This window comes from Centroberyx gerrardi, chromosome 24, assembly GCF_048128805.1.
Source record: "Centroberyx gerrardi isolate f3 chromosome 24, fCenGer3.hap1.cur.20231027, whole genome shotgun sequence".
NCBI classification, from domain to species: domain Eukaryota; kingdom Metazoa; phylum Chordata; class Actinopteri; order Beryciformes; family Berycidae; genus Centroberyx; species Centroberyx gerrardi.
In genome coordinates this window covers 23511726-23534605 of record NC_136020.1, presented here as the reverse complement: position 1 = coordinate 23534605, position 22880 = coordinate 23511726, and the positions used below count along the sequence as shown (strand labels likewise).

At 41.2% G+C, this 22880-nt stretch overlaps 1 protein-coding gene across 1 annotated transcript; it reads left to right on the top strand.

Annotated features, from left to right (window-relative positions):
- The first annotated feature begins 1667 nt into the window (after positions 1 to 1667).
- On the top strand, positions 1668 to 19425 carry mapk11 (mitogen-activated protein kinase 11). Its single transcript, XM_071926884.2, has 12 exons — positions 1668 to 1800; positions 12483 to 12612; positions 12717 to 12775; positions 13558 to 13669; positions 14839 to 14868; positions 15719 to 15766; positions 15853 to 15967; positions 16163 to 16234; positions 16660 to 16739; positions 17025 to 17103; positions 17709 to 17882; positions 18726 to 19425. Exons 1-12 carry the CDS (start codon positions 1688 to 1690, stop codon positions 18797 to 18799), a joined length of 1086 nt encoding a protein of 361 aa, XP_071782985.1. The 5' UTR covers positions 1668 to 1687; the 3' UTR covers positions 18800 to 19425.
- Positions 19426 to 22880: the final 3455 nt, after the last annotated feature.

Genomic DNA, 22880 nt, shown 5'->3' with positions numbered 1-22880 from the left:
CCTAGTCACACTGTCCCAGGAGAAATGTAATGTGTACTTTCTCCTATAACCAGGAGAGGGCAGCATTTCATTAAACACAACAGTACATTGTTTTACCCAATGCTTTTTAGGGGGTATTCATAAAAGCCTGGATTCACATGGGGCTAAAGAGGTTTTGTAATTTTTATAACGATTATTACATGTCACCCCTGATAAAAAAAAAAAAAAAACCTTTGAACTTTCTTAACCTATCCTAACTCGAAATAGGTCATTTTTACTTCAGGCTTCATAAATGGATGGTTTCCATGTGCATTTTATATGAAACCCATTGAAGACCCAGTTTTACACAATTTTGGAACTCTCTTCATTCATCCTTCTTCAAAATAGAGGTCGATTTTACAAAACCTTTACACCTTTAAACCCTGTAAAACACAGCTGTCTGTCTGTCTGCCTGTCTGTCTGTCTGTCTGTCTGTCTGTCTGTCTGTCTGATTTAAGTATCAAATGTAAAGAAAGTAAAGAAGAGTTAAATTATTGATGCATTAACCTTTGATGATTCTGAGGGACTGACACCAAAACCTGACATTTACCGCTGATGTTTTACATCCATTACTCCACTGAAGCTGCTGGAAACATCTGGAGGTGACGTCACCTCGTCTACGATTGGTCGGTTATCCACCAAGAAGAAAAACACAACAAACTACTGAATGCAGCCAATAGCTGTTTTTAACTGAGCTTAAGAGTTTTAGGGGGATTGTTCCTTTGATTTGGAAACTTTAATTCTCTCCTCTTTTGTCTCTCGTGTACTGACCGAAGTCAACCACTAGAGGACGCTGTGTGTCTGTTTGGCAGTTCTCTGACAGTGAGCGTGTGTGTGTGTGTGTGTGTGTGTGTGTGTGTGTGTGTGTGTGTCTGCCTTAACCCCAAACGAAAACAAAAATACAGTATACTATAATACATTTTAGAAGGATACTAAACAAATATAACTACACAAAACTATAAGTTCCCTATAGCAATATTATATATATAAAAAAAGACACTACAAGTTACTATAGGAATATTATAGGAATATTATAGAGATTTGTTATACTTGTACAGTGTAACATGTACATGTAGCCTACACAACAAACTTTATGCAATGAAGTATACTATTTACGACAGGGAGGACATTGAATTTAACGATTTGAATTGAATGTGTATCATATTGTTGCTTATAACACTGATATTTATTGATTTTGTTATTATTACTCATCTGTCAATGCCCATAAAGGCCACTATATCGCTTTCTGTTATAAAGCAGATTTGAAAGTAGCCTACCATTATTATGATTGTTTTATTAGATTATTATTATTAGTAGTAGTAGTATTGTTGTTATTGTTGTCATTATTAATTTATTTATTTTATTTGTTTTATTTACTTATTTATTTATACCATTGTTTATGTTATTAGGCTATCATTGACAACGTTCTGGCAACAAACACTGAATTCTACTTCATGCTAATAAAGCAGAGAGAGAGAGAGAGAGAGAGAGAGAGAGAGAGAGAGAGAGAGAGAGAGAGAGAGAGAGAGAGAGAGAGAGAGAGAGAGAGACACTGAGGCACACTGGCCGGTGCGGTGCGCAGTCTCTCTCGGCAGACGGCGGACCGCAGCTCCGGTCTGTCTCCTCCGCTCACTTCCCATTTTGCCCCCCGTGTGATCCGGTTGAAGAAATGTCGGCCAGACCGGGATATTACCGGCAGGAGCTGAACAAGACGGTGTGGGAGGTTCCGGAGCGGTACCAGAACCTGACTCCGGTGGGCTCCGGGGCCTACGGCTCGGTGTGGTGAGTCTGGACCGGCGGAGGGAGGCGGGGAGGCGGGGAGGGAGGGAGGGATGGAGGGGCGAGGCTGCGCTGCCATACTGTTTATATGGCAGTATACAGAGCCAGTGCATCACCAGAGAAATGTATAGGTGAAGGCTGCCGACTGGCTGGAATGGAGTCTGCAGGAAATTCATTGTTTATCAGGAGGATGAGGCTTTTGAGATTATTATAGGCTTGTTGTTATGCTTTTAGCGTGGTGCCGAGTCTATATGACGGGTCAATGTATGAAAAACAAACAAACAAAAAAAAACCCAAAACAATAATAAAATAATAAAATAATAGGCTACTACTACTAACAATAATAATAATAAAATCAAATAAAATAAAACAAAACAAAATTAAATAAAATGAAATAGCCTACAATATAGCTAATAAAATACAATGAAATGAAATAAAATTCAATCAAATAAAATAAAATAAAATAAAAATAATAATATTAATATAGGCCTATGTTTATTTTATAATGTCATTTTTTGGTTTGTTTCGTTTTATTAATAATAAAATATACATATATATATCTGCCGATCTGCCAATAAGCCTATCGGCGTCATCGATAAAGCGAGACAGCACGTCTGCAGGAACTGTTTTTATTCTGCCTCCTGCGTTGCATGAAGCTTTTCCCACCGCTCCTTTTTTTTCTCTCTCTCTCTCTCTCTTTCTCCTGTGGATCGACTGCAATTAAGACTGAAACTGTCGGCGCAGGAATTCCCCAGATCCGTGTCCCCCCCCCCCCCCCCCCCCCCCCCCCCGCTTCTGCATTCACACTCAGACCCAATCAGAAGCTGAGATTGCAAAGCTTGCATCGTCTGGAGGATGTGCATATCACATCTGGAGAGGGATGGGCCAACCTGCCTTCACTGGGTCCAATTAAGGCGAGATGCGAGCCTGCTGCAAAGCTGTCTGGAAGCCTGTTAAACAGATGCATGCATCAATTTACTATATATGTAATTCTCAGTTTGGCTCCTCACACAGCCAGCTGCCTCTCTGTCTGTCTGTCTGTCTGTCTGTCTGTCTGTCTCTCTGCATGCTGACATGATCGATGTTGAATTCTTTTCATTTTGGACCAGTCTGTGTCAGACAGAGAGATCCTGTTGCCATGGCAAGGTGTCATGGTGATGAGCACCTACGACAGTCTATCTATATTAATTAAGGCGTAAGAGGCGGTTGATGCTTCATCCCAACCAAAATATGGATCTGTGTCCATCCGACTGTATGAATAAAAAGCGGTTAAAGCTGCACTGGGAGACTTCGCACGTTGGCGGCTCCAAATGGCAGCGAGAGGCAATTGCTTGAAAAATGTGTAACTTCACTACTCAGGACTCCTTTAAGGTGACGTCACTAAACTGTTTACCAGCCCGGCCGCTCTGTGATGCTTTATACCGAAGGAAACCAAAGAGTCGAGTGAGGAAAAGATCTAACGTTGGGTTCGAGTTTGGATTTTGCTCTTGAATTTTGATTCGTCACGGCACTTCCTGTGGGCGGAGCAGTGGCAGACTTCCATTAGAGCAATAGAGCGTCTTCATCTGCAGCGTCTCAATCAGCGAGGATGGGACGCTGTTGTCTGTTGCAGCCACAGTTTGTGATTTCAGATTCAGATTCAGATTCAGAAGACTTTATTCATCCCTGGGGGAAATTATTTCAGTCACAATTTCTCAAGTTCAAATTAAAACGTGCAAGAGGTAAGAAATATATTAGTAGAGTAGAAAAAAAGTGCAAAATACAAATAAATTAATAATAGAAAATTCAATTTAGGCTGAAAAGATGGGTGAATTTTTACATTAAAATGTTGCCTATAGTGCAGCTTTAACTCTGTGCTCAGACTGCCAGAACAGCACAGGAGCGTAACAGTCTAGTTCACACAGAGAACCGGATCATTACTTTTAGCTCTTAGCTGATTCATTCAGCCTCAGGAAACAGAAGTGCGTTAAGTACTTTAGGAGCATGATACTGATAGAGTCTAGGTTTGATTCCCACTGTGGAAACCCATGCTAAAAATACGTATGTCCTACTGTAATGATATCAAAGCATCCATTCAGACGCTTCAGAAGCTGATAGGAGATGTTGTCCCAGGCCATGTGGTATTCACAGCTGTTATTCATATGATCTGTAACAGTTCAGACAAGATTTCTGAAAACAAAAAAACTCTTTCCCAAAGCCAGAAGTCACATGACCAAGACTCGAACCCTTTTCTCAAGCAATGCGAGGAATATTTCCCAGAAAACTCTCATGTCCGTCTTTAGCTGTGAATGATGTGGAACTGCACAACATGTCAGACTGAGGAGGTTCATTTTATTCTTTTAATGCAAAATTAATTATTTCGTGATATAGTGCTATCAGTTCTGGATCAGAAAATCCCCCCCAAGCATTCCCAGTTTAGTTTGGTTGCACAGTGATAAAACACAACAGAGAGGAGAGAAAAAATGCAATTGTGTCCAGGTGAGATAAAGGTGAGATAAAATGTGACACTATCTAAAAAGTAAGTCCACATATTGTCAGTGGAGTTCATGACAGCACAGATTAGTCAAAGTAATTAGTGTTGAAGTAACAAATGTGTTTTGCTGATTGCACAACAGTGATCCAACCTATATCCAGTTCATAAATCTGTTCCACTGTCTGTTTGTTTGGAATAAACAGAAGAAGAAGAACTGGGTAGTTAGCATGAGACAAAAACAAACCAAACAGCACAACAGTGACCGCTTGGCACCAAAGATGGAGACAAAATACAAAAAGATCTCTTTACATTTTCAAGCTGGAGGGTGGCAGACTGAACACTGAATACTTTAACATTTTTGAGGTAAACTAAATTGTGCTCAAACAGCCGAGTCGAGGTGCTGCCTATACAAATGTCAGTAAAGAGAACACTCGCTCAGTAGAAAAATCTCTATTTATTGCATTGAAAACATGACGTTTCGTTCGTTTTTTGGTATGAAAACGGTCAAATATCAGCACAAAATATCAGCTCTCTGCAGCTTCAGCCCAAAAAATATCAATATCAGTATCGCGGCGTTCAAAAATTCACATTGGTCAAACCTTATCAGGAGTAACAGCTGCATGTCGTTAAGTGATATGAGAGTTACTCTGAGAAGTCAACACAGAGAAAAATGACTGTAGTGTTAATCTTTTCTCTGTCTGTTATCGTTGACAGAGACCCAGCGACTGAAAGTAGAGAAAAGGCATTTAAGATTACAAACAAGACAATTATATTTTTCTGCTTCTTTGATATGATTCAATCCAACCAGGATACGATGTGATCAATAAAAGTTCAGTGACAACAAAGTCTGACTGTGCAGAATTCTGTTTATTTCTGAGACTCAAATCTTTCCAGCGATGCCATTGGCTGCTAGAATGTAAACAACAATTTAAAAATGTCGTTACAAAGTAACAATAATATAATTTGGATGGAGAGCTTGTGAAACTGTGATGGTCAAGAGTCTCATTAGTGATTACTACAGCAGAATAACATGGAGCTGATATAACCATTCATGTTCCTGACAGCAGAATAACATGGAGCTGATATCACCATTCATGTTCCTGACAGCAGAATAACATGGAGCTGATATCACCATTCATGTTCCTGACAGCAGACGGACTGACGTGTTTTTATATTGCGATATGTTGAATTTATCGTCACTTCCCGGCTCTTAAGGCATCACACCTCTGAATCCAGTACATGGCATCACAATGTGGATGGCTGCACTGATGAAATACCTCTGCATTTTGTCATCACTTTCTTGAATTATACACACACACACACACACACACACACACCACCCTGTCCTGCCCTGCATTATTAACACTGATCTCCAACCATTGTCACTGACTTTCTCATGGCAAGACTTGATTAGCAAACGACTGGGGGATGGGATGGGATTGGGGGTTCGAGTGTGTGTGTGTGTGTGTGTGTGTGTGTGTGTGTGTTCGGTGGGGGGTTGGGACCGCTGCAGGGTCCAGCGACAGTCTGCCTCTGGAGATGCGCAGTAAAAAGCTCTCATTATTTATCCCAAATACCCGCTCATTGTCCCGGCGAAGCCTCTTGAGATCTCATGCCTGAGGTCAAGGATCCGACAAGCTCATATAATGTATTATAGCTAGAGCTATAACCCCCCCTACACACACACACACACACACACACACACACACACACACACACACCTCCCATGAGAGAAAGAGAAACCGAGAGAGAAAAATACAAAAAAAGAGAGTTTAGAGACAGAATATAGGTGTTAAGTAATAAAGATAATTCCTTTGTGATTGGAGTTTTTTGCTCATTTTTATGTTTTCCATCCCTCTAAAGTTAATTCTGACAGTTTTTACATGCATCCGCCACAATTAAATATATTTTTAAATCAGTTTTGCCAAACCTCTCAGCCTCATTCACTTCCATTCAATTCCAAACAGCAGAGAAAACAACTGGAGGCTCTGATTCAGTCAGTAAAGATGATCCATCACTGTGAAGAGAAGCAACAATCTGCATCAGAACGCTGAAATCAGGCTGGAAACTTTAACATTTTGAAAGAAGTTCCAGTCACTGTTTCATATTCATGCGTCACATTCAGCAGTCTGACTTCTGCTTTCTGCTGTAAACAAAAATACCGCTTCTAGTTCGCTGCATGGCCGATTCCCACATTTTCCTCTCCAAAATAAATCTTTCAACCAATAGCTAACGCTCTCTGTGGTTCCGTTAGGCCCCGCCTCCTGTCAATCACAACCAATCGACGAACCAAAGCCAGACTCTTCCTCCAGCTACAGTCTGGAACATGAAACAGAAACTAAAGCTATGTAAAGATTTTACACAGTTATGGCTTAAAATTGCCTCCCTCTTCTTCTCTGGAAATAAATCCGGTCTGTTTTTACTTTGAAAAACAACTAAGATGATGAAAACCACCGACAGGAAATGAGTAAAAACTCCAATCAGACTGGAACTGTCCTTTAAACCTGCAATAAGCGTTTTCAGACCCTGTATCCAGTCCTGAAGCTAGCGTGTGATGATGTAAACAAACAACAACACAGCAGCAGCTTGTTGTTGTTTTCTCCTCTTTCCTAAAGCTTGTTGTCAAAGTCGGCCCGAGTAACGGCGAATCGATGAAGCGAGCGAGGAAACGTTTTCAACTAGTAAACTTGCTACCTGCCTCTTCACTTGTCACTGTGGGTCATGTGACCTTCAGCGGGAGAAAAATCTGGCAAAGTGAGACTGTTAACCGGCGATATTTCTCCGTATGTACGTTTATTTTAGCCGTTAGACTTTACGCACGGTTTGTCCTTAAGGGCTTCCGTCGCCCAGTAGGTTTGCTGTGTGTTTACAAAATGTGTCGCGGTTTCTGTCGCCCTCTAGTGGTCAGAAAAAATCGCTTAGAAATTAATATGGAGAGATTCAGAACAGCAATAGATGCAGACACACGGCCAAGCACAAATGTATGTACACACTGATGAGTATATACAGTACATGCACACACACACACACACACACACACATGTTCAGGAGAGACAGAGAGAGAGAGTAACGTCTTGAATACAAAGCTCCTCCAGTGGTTTAACATGAGATGCCTGTTGAATTCTGATATTTGGTGAGATAAACAGTTCAGTGGCCCGGCGCTGTCATGCTCCTGTCTTCCCAAAGTCAAATCCCGTCTCCTTTTCTTCTCAGCTTCCAGCCTGCGAACCCTAATCCAACTCAATATTCTCTTTCTTTCCGCTTCTGTTTCCTGAGATGAAATCGGGCCAATTTTGCACCAGCTGAGATTGGATATCATGAGACAGTATGAACAAAGCTGATCGAGGCTTTCATCTAAAACAGAAATACGCACTACCAGTCAAAAGTTTGGACGCATTATTCTTTGTTTTTACTATTTTCCACATTTTAGAATAACAGTAAAGACATCAAAATTATGAAATAACACAAATGGAATTATGCAGCGACCAAAAAAGTGTTAAACAAGTCAAAACTATCTTATATTTTAGATTCTTTAAAGTAGCCGCCCTTTGCTTTGATGGAAAGGCAAAAGCTTTGGAAAGAAATTCGTACATAGGATCAACTTCACTATTTATATTTGTCTAAGAAACTCATTTCAAGCATTTTAAAGCAGAAGCCTTTAGATCAAAATGGATTTAAAGGTCCCATCTGGTGTAAAGCAGGACTCCCTCTCCTCTGTGATGATAAAGGAGTTGGATGGTCTATCTAAACATGGTTAAAGTATCAAAACGCACGGTCGCCAACTAAATCCACACAATCCATATTAGAAAAGCGAGCCTCTAAACGAGCCGTTTGGACTTCCGTAACTTTGTGGCGTCACAAAGGTTCGCTCATTATCATTTCTGTAAGAAATAATAGACTAACAAAGTGTTTTTTTCAAAGCGGTCGAGCGGTCGTCATCGTTTATTACCGGAGAGTTTTCCCTACCTGTAGCCGCCGGGCCGCGGCGTCTCACGTTTCACTCTCGAAACGGTTAGCCAATCGGAACAGAGGGTCGTGAATATTAATGAGCCTTAAAGACACGGCGACAGAAACGGCCTGTTCTTGGTAAGGCTCAGAGAGATGCTGGAAAATGAACGTGGAGAAATGGATTGAGAGTGTTTTTGGTTCATGACACCACACACACAGCTTTGAATGGACAGAAAGACACAAAATAAAACTCTGGGAAGTGGAAAATATCTCTTTTAAGAGAATGAAAAACATAGTACATTCAGTCAGGTGGGTCCAGACTTTAAATCGCATTTTGGAACGAAACCCGTCATTTGCACAACTACGAATAAAACATGGCTGCCTCGTTCCCGGCTGCCCAAAACGTTACGTCTGTTCTTGTCAGATTATTGATTACAAATAAGTTCAGCTGCACAGAAAGGACAGCGGGATTCAGATTTGTTGCTGCTCTGTGATTGGACAAATCGCTGTTATCACATGACTACAGTGCAATTTAAAAACCCCATGAAACGGCATCTTTACTTCCTTGATTTGATGTATTTTCCTGCTGAAACAGGATGTTGGGGGGCGGGGCATAACGCAGGGAGGGATCATTCAAAAGTGTAAACCAATGGGAGATCAGTTAGGGAGAGAGAGGCAGTTTGATTGGATGGGAGGGGGCGGAGGGGCGGGACTGTTGAAAAATCTGTGATGTTTTTATTGGTTTATTGGTTTTTATTCACACCTCCTGGTGCAGCATGATGTCACCGTTAAAGATACTCTGTTTTCCTGGAAAAGCAATGGGAGTTTATTTCATGGGGACTTTAAAAGATAGGGAGTATGTGTGTGTGTGTGTGTGTGTGTGTGTGTGTGTGTGTCATGGGGGGTGGGGGGATGATATAGTGCTAAATGCATGAAATTAGATGCTGTGTTATCATGCGAGTCATAAACATCAAGAACAACCTGCTGTAGAATAAAAGATCATTTGGTCTCTGTAACTGCAAAATCCAATGATCCCCGTATCTAAATATACAAATCATATAGATTTCCCTTTGAATTAATCAGAAAGAATCTCATTTGTCGTTTAGATCAGAGGATGAATCAGAAATCAGTGCATGAAGATGATAAACCGCATGCTTCCTTCTCTGATACATTTTTCACCCCTCCCTTCCTCCCTTCCTCCCTTCCTCACTCACTCATTCCCCTTTATGAAACCGGAGGTGCATTAAGAAAAAAAAAAAAAAAAAGCCTGAGACGAAAGCAGAAGAGAGCGATCGATGCGCGGCTCGCAGGCAGGCAGAGCCTTGTATGGAAGCGTGTGTGATGTGTGCGCGGCTCGGTCTGGTTTCTCTCTTGGCTGAGGCCGGAGGAGACATGTGGGCCGGCAGCGGGCCGCCTGGACACGGAAAATCACACGGAGGCATTTGGACGCAGCGTAGTGTTGACGCGGTTCAGGGGTCGATCCAGGAATTAACTCATCAGCTCCAATTCAAAACTGCAAAAAAATCATGATTTTCTCTTGTCTCCAGACCTATCAGCTTATTTCATGATATTTTTAGTCAAATTCTCTCTCTGCACTGGCAGATAATCTGCTGCTTTCAGTAAATTTCACTTGATTCATGCCAATATGATTTCTTCTTTCAAGAAATCATCATAAAACAATGAAGAAAATCTGGAAACAAGAAACTTTCTCCAAGACAATTTCACTTTTACCAAGAAAATGTTACATTCTCCCGGAAAAAAGTCAAATTTGTTGAAAGCGGTAAAATTATCTGCCAGTGCAGTGAGATGATTTCACTAAAGAAATCCTAAAATAAGCTTGATGAGTCTGGAGACAAGAGAAAATAACTATATAACATAATACAATATAATATAATAAAATATGAAGTCTGTCAGTTTTTGCAGTGAACTGAGGAACTGGAATTTGAAAAAAAACAGGAAACAGAATTGGAATTGAATTGAAATTTCAGGAAGTTAAATTGACTGTTTTTTCCTCACCACATATCTGAGATTCCACATAGTTTTATATATTATCAATACTGAATATCATAAAGTGTTAAAGGAGCCTTTCAGCTGGTGTTTGATGCAGAACATGTGATGGTAATCCACATTATGACTGAATGTGTTTGATTTGTTGAACTGTCTTTTATCTGATTCATAATGTTTTGATTCATAATGTTTAGAGTCGAGACAAACTCTCTTAGAAGTGGAATTTAATGGAATTCAGTTCTGATTCCTGTCGTTCACATTCTGTTTACAGCTGGCCTGTTAAAGGCTACTTTTCATTCCTGGCTCCATCCAGTAGTTAGTTGTGTTTTTCTTCTTGGTGGATAACCGGCCAATCGTAGACGAGGTGATGTCACCTCCAGATGTTTCCAGCAGCTCCAGTGGAGTTTGATATGAGAAAATGTTTCAGGATGTAAAACCTCAGCGGTAAACGTCAGGTTTTGGTGTCAGTCCCTCAGAATCAAAGAGCGAGGGCTTCTTTCTAGAGCCGCCATTTTGCACCGAGAGACGTTCAACAATCATACAGGGAGAAATCCATCGTAGAAGAGGAGAGAGACCAGTTTCTCCACCCACAGGAGCAGGAGAGAGACCAGAATGCACTGCAGCAGAGAAACGGGCTGGGTTTAGAGTAAGGGGGCGTGAGTCTTGCATTTTCTCAGCTGGAAAAACTATGGTATTCTTGCTCTTGCAATGCTATCGCTCTCTCCACATACCCACAGCTGAATGCAAGTTCACCCCTTCTCTGGGGGTTGTTGACTGTTGTTGGTTGTTGCATTCTGGGTAATGTAGTAAATCACTAACTGCAGTAGAAGTAGACGAGGCAGGCTGAAGGAAAGTGGGTTCACCAGAAAAGTAAATTACAACGCTTCATCACAAAATAACTCCTGGAATGAATTGAACATCACAGATTGATAATATCTAATAGTGGAAAAAGGTGATACAGGACAGAAATCAGTCTGCCAAACAAACTTTATTGTAATATTGTAATATAATAAATTAAATGATTTCTCTCAATGTGGAGCTCTGCAGTGCTGCTCTCTCTCTCTTCTCCTCGATCTGAACATCCACTTGTTTTCCACTCACAGTGTTTTTCACTTCTTAGTTCCTGCTCTCAGTTTCCGCAGCGTTTCTCAACCACTTCTCCTTCCTGTTTGTCTGAGGCGGCGGGCCTCTCGCTCTCTGATGCCTGGATCATTATTATTATGATGATGAGCGTTCAAAAGCTGGCAGGGCTGAAAAGACTTCGGCTCGACAGCGGCAGCAGCAGCGGCGGCGGCGGCGGCGGCGGCTCGGTGTTCGCTGCGTCGAGTGACATTTACATTTCAAAAGCGACAAATGAAATAAACCGCCGCACTGTTACAATATGTGACATCCTCAGCCTCCCTGCCCCTCTTGTTGTACCGCATCTCTCTCTCTCTCTCTCTCTCTCTCTCTCTCTCTCTCTCTCTCTCTCTCTCTCTCTCTCTCTCTCTCTCTCTCCCTCTCTCAAATTCCATATTCAGATAAGTTTGAAATACATACAATCTTTCTTTCTCTCTGTCTTCTTCTGTCCCAATCTATCTATCTATCTATCTATCTATCTATCTATCTATCTATCTATCTATCTCCCTCTCTCTCTATCTCTCTATCTCTCACTCTTTGTCACTCTATTTCTCCCTATCTCATTGAAATTCAAATTTCATATTCATTCAGATACGTTTAATATATACAATGTCTCTCTCTCTCTCTCTCTCTCTCTCTCTCTCTCTCTCCCTCTCTCAAATTCAAATTCCATTTTCAGATAAGTTTGAAATACATACAATCTTTCTTTCTCTCTGTCTTCCTCTGTCCCAACCCATCTCTCTCTATCTATCTATCTATCTATCTATCTATCTATCTATCTCTCTCTCTCTCTCTTTGTCACTCTATTTCTCCCTGTCTCATTGAAATTCAAATTTCATATTCATTCAGATACGTTTAATATATACAATGTCTCTCTCTCTCTCTCTCTCTCTCTCTCTCTCTCTCTCTCTCTCCTATCTCAAATACAAATAACCTTTATCGAAAAGGACAAGAGAGAATTTGTGTTGACAAAGCATTTGCATGAACACGATAACAAACAAACAAACTAATAATGCATTGGAACATTAAGAAATCAAAATATTTCAACATAGGGATACTGAACAACAGTAATTCATACGCATATTCGTTCACATAAGCTTGAAATATCTAATCTCTGTCTCTCTCTCTCTCTCTCCAGTTCGGCTTATGATGTGCGGCTGCGGCAGAAGGTCGCGGTGAAGAAGCTGTCCAGGCCTTTTCAGTCTCTGATCCACAGCCGCCGCTCGTACCGGGAACTCAGGCTGCTCAAGCACATGAAACATGAGAACGTGAGTCCGGCTTCTCGAAAAGCCCGCAGACAGAAAGACGCAGCGCTCTGTGTGCCATGCTGTAGCTGCTATTGATCAGCTCCACTTGTCTCTTGTCTTCGCAGGTAATAGGACTACTGGACGTCTTCACGCCCGCTGCAACATTAGAGGACTTCAATGAAGTGTAAATGTTTTATCCCCGGGTGCACGGGTCTTATAGCTCACCAGTTGTTTCATATTAGCCGTATAGCCGTCCACTTTCCACCACAATGCAATGTATTTGCTCTTAGAGGACTGAATGGTAATGATGATGATGGTGATGCAACATGTCTCATAAAAAGTCGTGAATTGAGCACGAACTGTGAAATGCAGATTTATGTGCTGTGGACATAAATTATGTGAAAATTACGTCCCTCCAACATGAACTGGATTCTGTAGCAATAACATGAATTGGACACGACATTTTCAGCTAACGGTTGGCAAACGGTTAAGTTTAGGCAACTAAAACAACTTGGTTAAGGTTTGGGAAAGGCTTTGGTCATGGTCAAATAAGAAAAACTTGGGTTAGGGTTAGGGTTAGAGGGTTAGGGTTAGGGTTAGGGCTAACCCTAACCAAAAAATTACAATTTCCTTCGTACAAGTTGGGAATTGAACTCCGGTCTCTGGAGTCAAACTCATCGGCCCATCCACCACCCGACCACAACTGAGCTACTTCAATATGACACTAATTCCTGTTTATAGTCGTGTCTCATTCACGTAACCATTTTGTGCTGGGAAAACGGAACCCTAACACTAACACTAACACTAACCCTAACTGTGCCACCAACATGTAATTTGGTGTTAACAAGTCGTGTTTCACATATTTGTGGGAGATCAGGTCATGGATTACAGGCAGGGATTACAGGCATGTAAAGACAACTGGCGGTTCCCATGGTAACCCCTGACCCACTCTTCCCCTTTTTCCAGCTACCTAGTGACCAACCTGATGGGCGCGGACCTCAACAACATCGTCAAATTTCAGCGGCTGTCTGACGAACACGTGCAGTTCCTCATTTACCAGCTTCTCCGCGGCCTCAAGGTAGTTTACTGTCACACTGTGTCACCTTGTCATATTGAACACTACATACAGAATATACCTAGTCAGTACTGTGATTTATTTGTTATTCATAGTTTTACCAGTTGACCCTTTTCACATCGTCATGGTAACAGCTAAACCGGTGCATTACAACTTCCTGTGGCAAGTTTCTTTTTGCAACTTATTGACAAACCAATCCAACAAAAACAACAAAATTGTAATGGTTACTAGCACTAGATAACATAATAACACATTAAAAATGTTGGGCAGGTTGTGGAGCAATTTAGTGAAGGCCATAGCTGGCAACAGGAAGTTGTAATGCACCGGTTTCTCAATGCAGAAGCATTGAGAAACAGTATGTGAAAAGGGCCTGTGAAGGGTTTTATTCCAAAATGCTACAGGTCCATTTTGGATAGAAAATGTCACCTGATGTTCATTGCTCAATATTTACAAAATGTGACTGATTTAATAGTCTAAAATGTTGCTCTTTTTTTAATGAATAACTAATAATGCCAATAAAATAGAGTTCAGGGGTGCGATAACAGCTACTGTTTTCTTTAGTCCGAACCACAGTGGAAAAATGTTGTTACATTTTTGTATTGTTGTTCGTTTAGGTTCATACTGACCAATTACAAGAGAACCAGGGCTTGTAAACAAAGGTCACATGACTCACAATCAGCCTGTTTATTGGACTATTTTATTGGAGTTTGAACCCGTCATCCTGCAGGTTAGAGACTAGACTTCCTGTAACTTTATCTAACATGATGGACTTGTCTGTCTCTTCTTCTGTGGTGTTCATACCAGTTAAGAACACATGAAGAAACAGCTGAATATGAGCATCAGTCCAGACTTCATTTTGTTCTGATAGGCTTTCCAAGCATGAGGAACCGTGTCCGTCTCCTTCTACCCATAATCCCTTGTGTTTGATAAGTCTACCTTGCACATATATGCAGACATATTGTTAACTTTGTGTATTCTGTAACACCGAATTAGTCGAGCAGCCGGTGGACTCTGCTGACCAGCCTGCCTGGTTACCATGGGACAGACAAAAAGAGTCTCCCTTTAGACAGGGGCTAATGCCGAAATGAACCGCTGACCTCTGTCTCCTTTATGTCGTCTCTCTTCTCACTCCTCCCCCACCCTCCTGCCCCGTCCCGCCATCTATTGAACAGTACATCCATTCAGCCGGATTGATCCACAGAGTGAGTGGCGGCTCTTCTCTTCTCTTTTGCACCTCCTTCTTTCATTTTGACTGTTTTTATTCAAGAAAACATAGCAGCACTTGCAAGATTTAAAATGAAAAAAAATTTGTTTTTCTTTGAAATGTTGAATCACGGTCTTAAAAAAGCTTAAATTGTATTAAACCAAAATGAGCAAGTTTTCCCATTGACTCTGTCTGAAGCATTATCCCTGGTTGGGTCGGACATCTCCATTCCTAGTTTTTCTGTCTGCAGTCTGCTCTGATCTTACTGTCACTTTTTAAGAGATAAGTCGATTAAGTTTTAAATAAAATAATAATCTTAATATATAAGTTTGTAGAAGAGCATCCAATCCTGATCTATAGGTGGTAAATTGGGCTTTTATTGGGCTGGAATAAAGTGTCTTATTATGGTATTGTTAAGGTGTTAAAGTTGGCAAAAACGCCATCAATGTAGGGATTACTAAATTCAGCAAGACCTAATGTTTGCCACTGGGTAAAAGCAAAATCCATTTTGCCTGGGAAGAAAAGGTTGTTATTGAATATTAGGCCATGAATAGAAAAGTCAATCAAATTACAGTGAGGTTGAATTACAGGATTGACTCCCCTGTTTTCGGTTCACCATGGAGCGATAATTGCTCTTGGGCAATTAGTTGTTTTTGACTGATGTTTTTGAGATTCATCTGGTGAAGATGAGTGTGGGACCAAAAATTGATTACAAGTAGATGTTTAGAGCTTTTTGCCGCTTTATATTCAGATCCACCTTTCTCTGTTTCTTTCTGACTACAGATAACGGTCTTCTTTATTCCGCTCATGTTCCTCTCCTCCTTTTTCTGGTTTACTGTCTTTCCCAGGACCTGAAACCCAGTAACGTGGCAGTGAATGAGGACTGTGAGCTGAGGGTAAGACCTGACCTTCCATTTAACCCCTTTACACACCCAGCATGCATTCTTCCCTCAACTTGACAAACCGTGCACCTGTCCAACAGATCCTTGACTTCGGACTGGCGAGACAGACGGATGACGAGATGACAGGGTATGTGGCGACTCGCTGGTATCGAGCGCCAGAGATCATGCTGAACTGGATGCACTACAATCAGAATGGTGAGAACTATTTTATAAGCAAAGATATCAAAATGACTCATAGGCTACTCATAAAATGACTCATAAGCTGCAGCTAAAAATGAGTTTTACTTTCACGACAGTCATTTTATAAGAGTAGTATCTCATTTTGGAAGGAAACTCTTCACATATTGGTGTTCTTGTGGAACGATTAAACCTCTGGTGTTTCTGTTCCAGTTGATATTTGGTCAGTGGGATGCATCATGGGAGAGCTACTGAAGGGAAAGGTCCTTTTCCCTGGCAATGATTGTATCCTTCATCAGCGCAGAATGACTTGAGAGAGTCCGCCGCACTTTGCAGCCTCTTTCTCTCTTACCAGCAAACTTCCATTAGCTCTGAAAGTGCTGCACCAGACCTCTCCTGGATTTGCATGACAATCCCAGGCCTTTCTGAAGGGGAGGTGCATCAACACAGAGAGACGGGAATGAATGGGAAGGCTCACAAAAGACTGAATTATCTAGGTTGTCTCATTCTATGTCTAAAAGCAGAATTAAAATGAGTTTGATTTACTGATCTTTGTGTCGTGGGACTTCAGCCGTCTAGAGGAGACCGCTTGAGATTCAGCAATGCTCAGCAAGTCAAGAGTTTCGGTCTCAGTCAATTGCTTTCGAGGTAGTTTAATGAGTTGATGGCTTTTCCAAATCTTGACGGCCCTTAACTCCACCCGCCCAAAGATATTGACCAGCTGAAGAGAATCATGGAAGTGGTTGGGACTCCGACTCCTGAGCTGCTACAGAAGATCTCCTCTGAACATGTGAGGGAGGGAAGAAGGGACGGAGGGATGAATGGGAGGGTGGAGGGGAAAAATTATTCTTAGCTAAATGGGAATGTGAAAGAAATACTCCAAGCGAACGTTACAGCATTGACGACTCAGGCAACCCATTGAAATTTGCTGATTGATTAGTCGTTTGATTGACACGGTTGATGAGTGAATAGTCAATATCTGGGTGGTAGGGTGATTGATCACTTTATTGACTAACTATTTGACAAGGTCCACATTGTCACATGTTGTGGATTGTACATTGGTCTCTATCTGCAGGCTCAGAAGTATATCCAGTCTCTGCCCTTCATGCCCCAACAGGACCTGGAAAAGATCTTTAGAGGAGCAAATCCACTAGGTGGGTGAATCACTGCAGATCGGATTATCAATTTCTTAAACTCAATTTAAAGGCTTTGAGAGGTTACTAAAGCTCAAGACACTCTTCATATCGCAGATTGGAGTTTTAGTTCTGCAAACATTTGTCGGCGGCAGAAATAATCTCATTGGTTAAGTTAAACCTCAGTGGGCGGAGCCAAAGAACCACAGTTTTAAAGACCTCAAGTTAGCTAACTGAAACCCTTGAATGGCAAGAAGGAACTCTGGTCAAAATATAAATAAAAATATAAATGGCAATGACTTTTTCATTCATTCATTACCATGACATGATGATGTTGGAAAGTCAGCAGCTAGCTAACTAGCTTACCTAGATAACTTAGTATGATAGATTGTATTTTTTCAGTTAGCAGCAGAGCGCTAGGCTTCATAATATTAGCTTCCTCCTCTCTTACCTCTTGTCTTTTTCACTGAGCTTCAGTCTAATGTTACTTAGCCAGAAAAACTGTGGTTCTTTGGCTCCGCCCACTGAGGTTTAAATGTTTGTAGAACTAAAACTACAATATGGGTCAATATCCCAACTCATGACTTCTAATTCTCGCTCTCTCTATCTCTCTCTCTCTCTCCCAGCTGTCGACCTGTTGAAGCGGATGCTGGTTCTGGACTGTGATGGGAGGATCTCGGCCAGTGAGGCTCTCTCCCACCCGTACTTCTCCCAGTACCACGACCCCGATGACGAGCCGGAGGCTCCGCCCTACGACCAAACACTGGAGAGCAAAGACCGCACACTGGAGGAATGGAAGGGTGAGTGACAGGGAGGAGTGGTGATAGAGACTTGACTTGACTTGATTTGATTTGATTTGAAAAGAAAACTATATGATAACAAAAACTATCCATGCACATCCCATAGGATAGCTCAAGAAAGCTACTTAAAATACTTATTTCCATTTTGGTCCTTGTTGGAAGACAAAATAGCAATAACTTGACAATCAAAAAACAATCAAAAGGATATGCATGGCAGTAGTTAGAATGTCCTAATACTGGCCACTTCTCAGTTTGCTCTCACTTCCTTTTTAAACAGCTTTGGTCGGACAATTTCTGATTTTCAGGGGAGGAAGTTGCACAAACTGATACCAGACAAGTAAAATTAGCTTCAAGCTGCAGAGCTTTTCATGTTGGGGATTACACAGGACTTAAAGTTTGCACGGGTGTTGCAGGAATGTTGACTGCAAACCATAGTAATATGGATTTAGAGATATCCAGGTGTGTCATTTATAACATTATACATATGATTGAGTTTCAGTTGTTTAACAGGGGGTTTTCTGTGTTATGAAACTCCTTAAAGCTGATGTAAGTCATGGGTGGAGCATTCAAAAATATCTGATGTCATTTTGCATCCAAGCACCAAGCTGAACAAACCATGGAACAAAATAAGAGCTTGCACCATATGTTTCTTGGTTTTCATATTAAATTATTTGGTGTCATAGTAAAGACACTTAAAGGGAGTAATTTTACTTTTTCACAGTGTTATTTACCTTTGAAGAATTAAAAACCCATCTCTTCCTCTCTCTCTACATGCCCTTCCCATCTTTGTCAACACTCCTAACGTGGCTTCTTTGCCTTCCTTCCCCTGCTGTGTCTCCACAGAGTTGGTGTTTGAGGAGGTGAATAGCTTCAAAGCGCCCGTCAGCAAGACCGACAGCCTTCAGGTGGAGCAGTAAGCCTCTTTCCGCTCTGCCCTACCCTTCAGCCGGAGACGGGCCGCCTACCTTACCCATCAGTGTGCGGGGTGCGGGAGAAACTAAAGAGAGAAACTGCAAGCCAATTGAAGACAACTCTGCATTCCCTGGGCATGACACCTTCCCCCTGCTCCGTGTGACTGTGTATTTGTTTGATCGCCTGTCATGAGTTTGTCTGAGCGGCGGGGCAAGGCGTCGCCCAAGGGATCAGATGCACACATTACAATTACAGGGAGCATTTTAGACTCGGTTAGAAGGAAGCTTTCCAGTCCAGAAAGTTGCTCCCTCTCATGTTTCTGCTCAGTCCAGGTGGGATATGAAAGGAACCAGACATGGGGACTCGAGTCACATGACTCGAGACTTGACTTGATGCGTGAAGAGAAGACTTGACTTGACTTGGGTTCTGGTGACTTGGGACTTGACTCTGACTTGTACTTTGATGACTTGAAAAGGTTTCTAAAGTCTTGACTTGAGATCTTGTGTTTGTGTAAATGACTTAGATTGAAAGTGATGAGATTTGTTCCAGCAGACGACTGAATTTAAATTCTGTTTTCTGAATTTGTATGGAATGATTGAATTTATTGAAGTTGAAACTGATTATAGAAATCAAACTCAAACAAGTTTTTATCCTATTAAAACCATATTGCATTGAAAAGTCCTAGATATTTAGTTTTCTTTAAGATATTAAATTGATACTGGACTCTTGATTTGTTCTGACTTGACTTGCTGTTCTACATTTAGACTTGAGACTTGACTTTAATGACTTGGACTTGACCTGGTAATCTACATTTAGACTTGGGACCTGACTTGAGACTTGTGCCTCGACTTGAGACTGACTTGGAACTCAAGTAAAGTTGACTTGGTCACACCTCTGGGAGGAACCGATCCTACCTTGGACAAGCAGGTGAGGATTCATGTGAAGGAGCAACTTCATGGAGCAGAACAGTGTTTACAGACTCTGACAGCGGGTTAGCGAGGGCGAATGAGGAAGGAAAACGCACACTAGGACTTCCAAAGCTACAACAGAAACAGTCTGGTTCCTCATCATCATGACAAATGCCATAAGCAGTCACAACAGAAGCTTTTTTATAGGTGGAATTCATGTTTAAATGCCCGCAACAACGCCAGGTCACGTCACATAACAGCTTAGCACAGTTAGCCTGCAAACTACTGCATGATTTTGTTTGTGCATTTTATCATCCAGCGTATTACTGATACTGCATTACAGCCATTAAGACTGCTTATTGCGTCTGCCATGTCAGTGTGAAGCCAGCTTTATGACCGAGGGTCAAAGTGAATTGTGACCAACTTTCAAGTTGTTTTATCTTTATAATTTAGCTACAGGAAAAAATAAAAAAATACAAAAATAAAAGTAAACATAAAACACTGTTCTTCCTTGGATGAAAATCAACCTCATCTGCTTACAAAATAGTAAATGCCAATTGTGCTATTAATTAGCAAGATCATTAACATAATGCCAAAGCTGCAACAGCGTTACAGTCTGCTATGCTTACAGTGACCGAGCTTCTCATATATCTGCTGTTGGCATCACCTGTTAGCTTTGGCAGCGGTCCAGCAGGTTTAACCGGCCGGTGGCTCTCTGCCGTGCAACTTAAAGCCTTGGTTTGTGTTTACACTAATTAACATAGCGGACATTTTGTAAATTGTCAGGAACGATTCCCAGAAAGTGTGTAACAGTGCTGAAAAACAATATATATAACGGGTAGCTTCATCCAAGCAATCTGATTGGTCGAACATGCGTTCCAACCATGCTGGTAAAGTTTGGCTTCTTGTGGCAAACAGGGAGCTAATTAGTGATTTCCTGTTCCCCGTTTTTCTTTTTTTCATTATTCGTATGAATATAAAGGTAAACTATTCAGACAGTACACATGCATTGGTGAGTGGCTGTATAAATGCCTTGAGGATGTTCCTTACTGTGATTACAGGTATTTCAGAGCTGCTGGTGACACTCAGCTGCACCTCGTACCTGGCTGCAACATTATTGTACCCATAATAATAATAAAGAAAGTAACTTTTCAGGTAACTTTTCTATAATCTAAAACAGACAGCATGAGCTCAGTGGCCGTAATCATTATTACCAAACCTAGCCGACCCCCCACTGACACTAACTGTGTCATTTTGCAGCAGATTGGAGTTTTAGTTCTACAAACATTTCTCAGAGGCAGAAATAATCTGATTGGTTGAGTTAAACCTCAGTGGGCGGAGCCAAAGAGCCACAGTTTTTCTGGCTAAGTAATGTTAGACTGAAGCTCAGTGAAAAAGACGAGGTAAGAGAGGAGGAAGCTAATATTATGAAGCCTAGCGCTCTGCTGCTAACTGAAAAATACAATCTATCATACTAAGTTATCTAGGTTAGCTAGTTAGCTAGCTGACCTTCAAGTTCAAACTACCATACTAGCCTATAGCTAGCTAGGTAAGCTAGTTAGCTAGCTGCTGACCTTCAACATCATGATGCCATGGTCATGAAGGAATTAAAAAAGTAATTGCCATTTCTACCTTTTATTTATATTTTGATCAGAGTTCCTTCTTTGCCGTTCAGTTAGCTGACTTGCCTTCTCTCCGAAAAACTGTGGTTCTTTGGCTCCGCCCACTGAGGTTTAACTCAACCAATCAGATTATTCCTTCCTCTGAGAAATGTTTGTAGAACTTAAAACTCCAGTCTTCGCTCAGCTCTATCGGGAAGCCGTTGGGAGGAACATTGGGAAGGAAAGTCATTCCAAACTCATCCTCTTCTGTCGTGGTTCACACTGGAGTGCTACATGTAGCCTGTTGTGCACGTTGTCCAGTAACGATGAACACAAACTGTCAAATTTACAGCACAAATGGATGAAAAGCGTCTGTCTCAGTCAAAGTGTTAGAGCTGTCAGTTTGCGAATGTTGAAGTGTTACGTATACATGTTGATATTGTAAATGTGGTGGATTTAACTAGCAACTGCAAACCGAATGTATACAAATATGTACGTTACAAGTAAGAAGTGTCTTTTGATTACATGGTGGCATGTAACTCAACAGTCTGCCATCAGTTTCCAATGACTGAACTGAATGTCAACCACTAGGTTTTCAAATGACCCACTCACTCATCATCTATGGGTAAATGAAGGTGTTGGCTTCACAGAATAAATACCATGATTTCTGTTTGTCAGTATTATTTTTTCTCCTTGTATATTCTCTTTTACTCTGAATAATTATGATGTCTTTACAGATCATTCCCTTGATGTTCATATTTTGTAATGTTGTGCTCCATATACAATATACCAATCTCTAATTAATGTGTGTGTGTGTCAGTCAACATGAATCTGTGTGTTTGTGTGTGTGTGTGTGTGTGTGTGTGTGTGTGTGTGTGTGTCAGTCCAGTTCTCATGGTAACACCACATATATAGTAATCCTATAATACATTTTAGAAGAATATCATACAAATACCAGCAAAACTTTAAGTATACCATAGGAGATAAAAGAAAACATCATAAAATATAATAATATCACTATAAATTCACTACTGAGCACCACAGACTATAAATCTTTCCCCTCCTTTTTTACTGACATTACATTTTTATGATCTAAATTAGTAAGTGTTATCAAATTGATGTAAGTTGTATGACAGTAGGCTCTTGTAATGGATGAAAAGGCATTAAGTAATTTTTTTTTCTGAAAATATGATGCATTTTTGCTTATATTTGTGTTTTTGTGGCTTATGATGATCACCAATTGGGCGTCATAGTTTACCCACCTACATCACTGCCTATAGGAATATTTTAGGAATATTATAGGGAAATTATATGTATATTATAGGGATTTTTTTCCTCGGGACAGGCAGATGTTTGGAAGCTTCCCACACTTTGTCTCGGACGTCACACCCATCGATTGCCCAAGAGCCAGCCTACCAACAATGTGTGTGTGTGTGTGTGTGTGTGTGTGTGTGTGTGTGTGTGTAGGGGGGGGGGGGGGGGGGGGTGTTGGTGACCCTGCAAGCTGGTCTGCTGGTTCGTGTGGAGGAATGCGCCTCACCAAGCTCTCCTCTCGGCTGCGGGACGCACTGCGCATT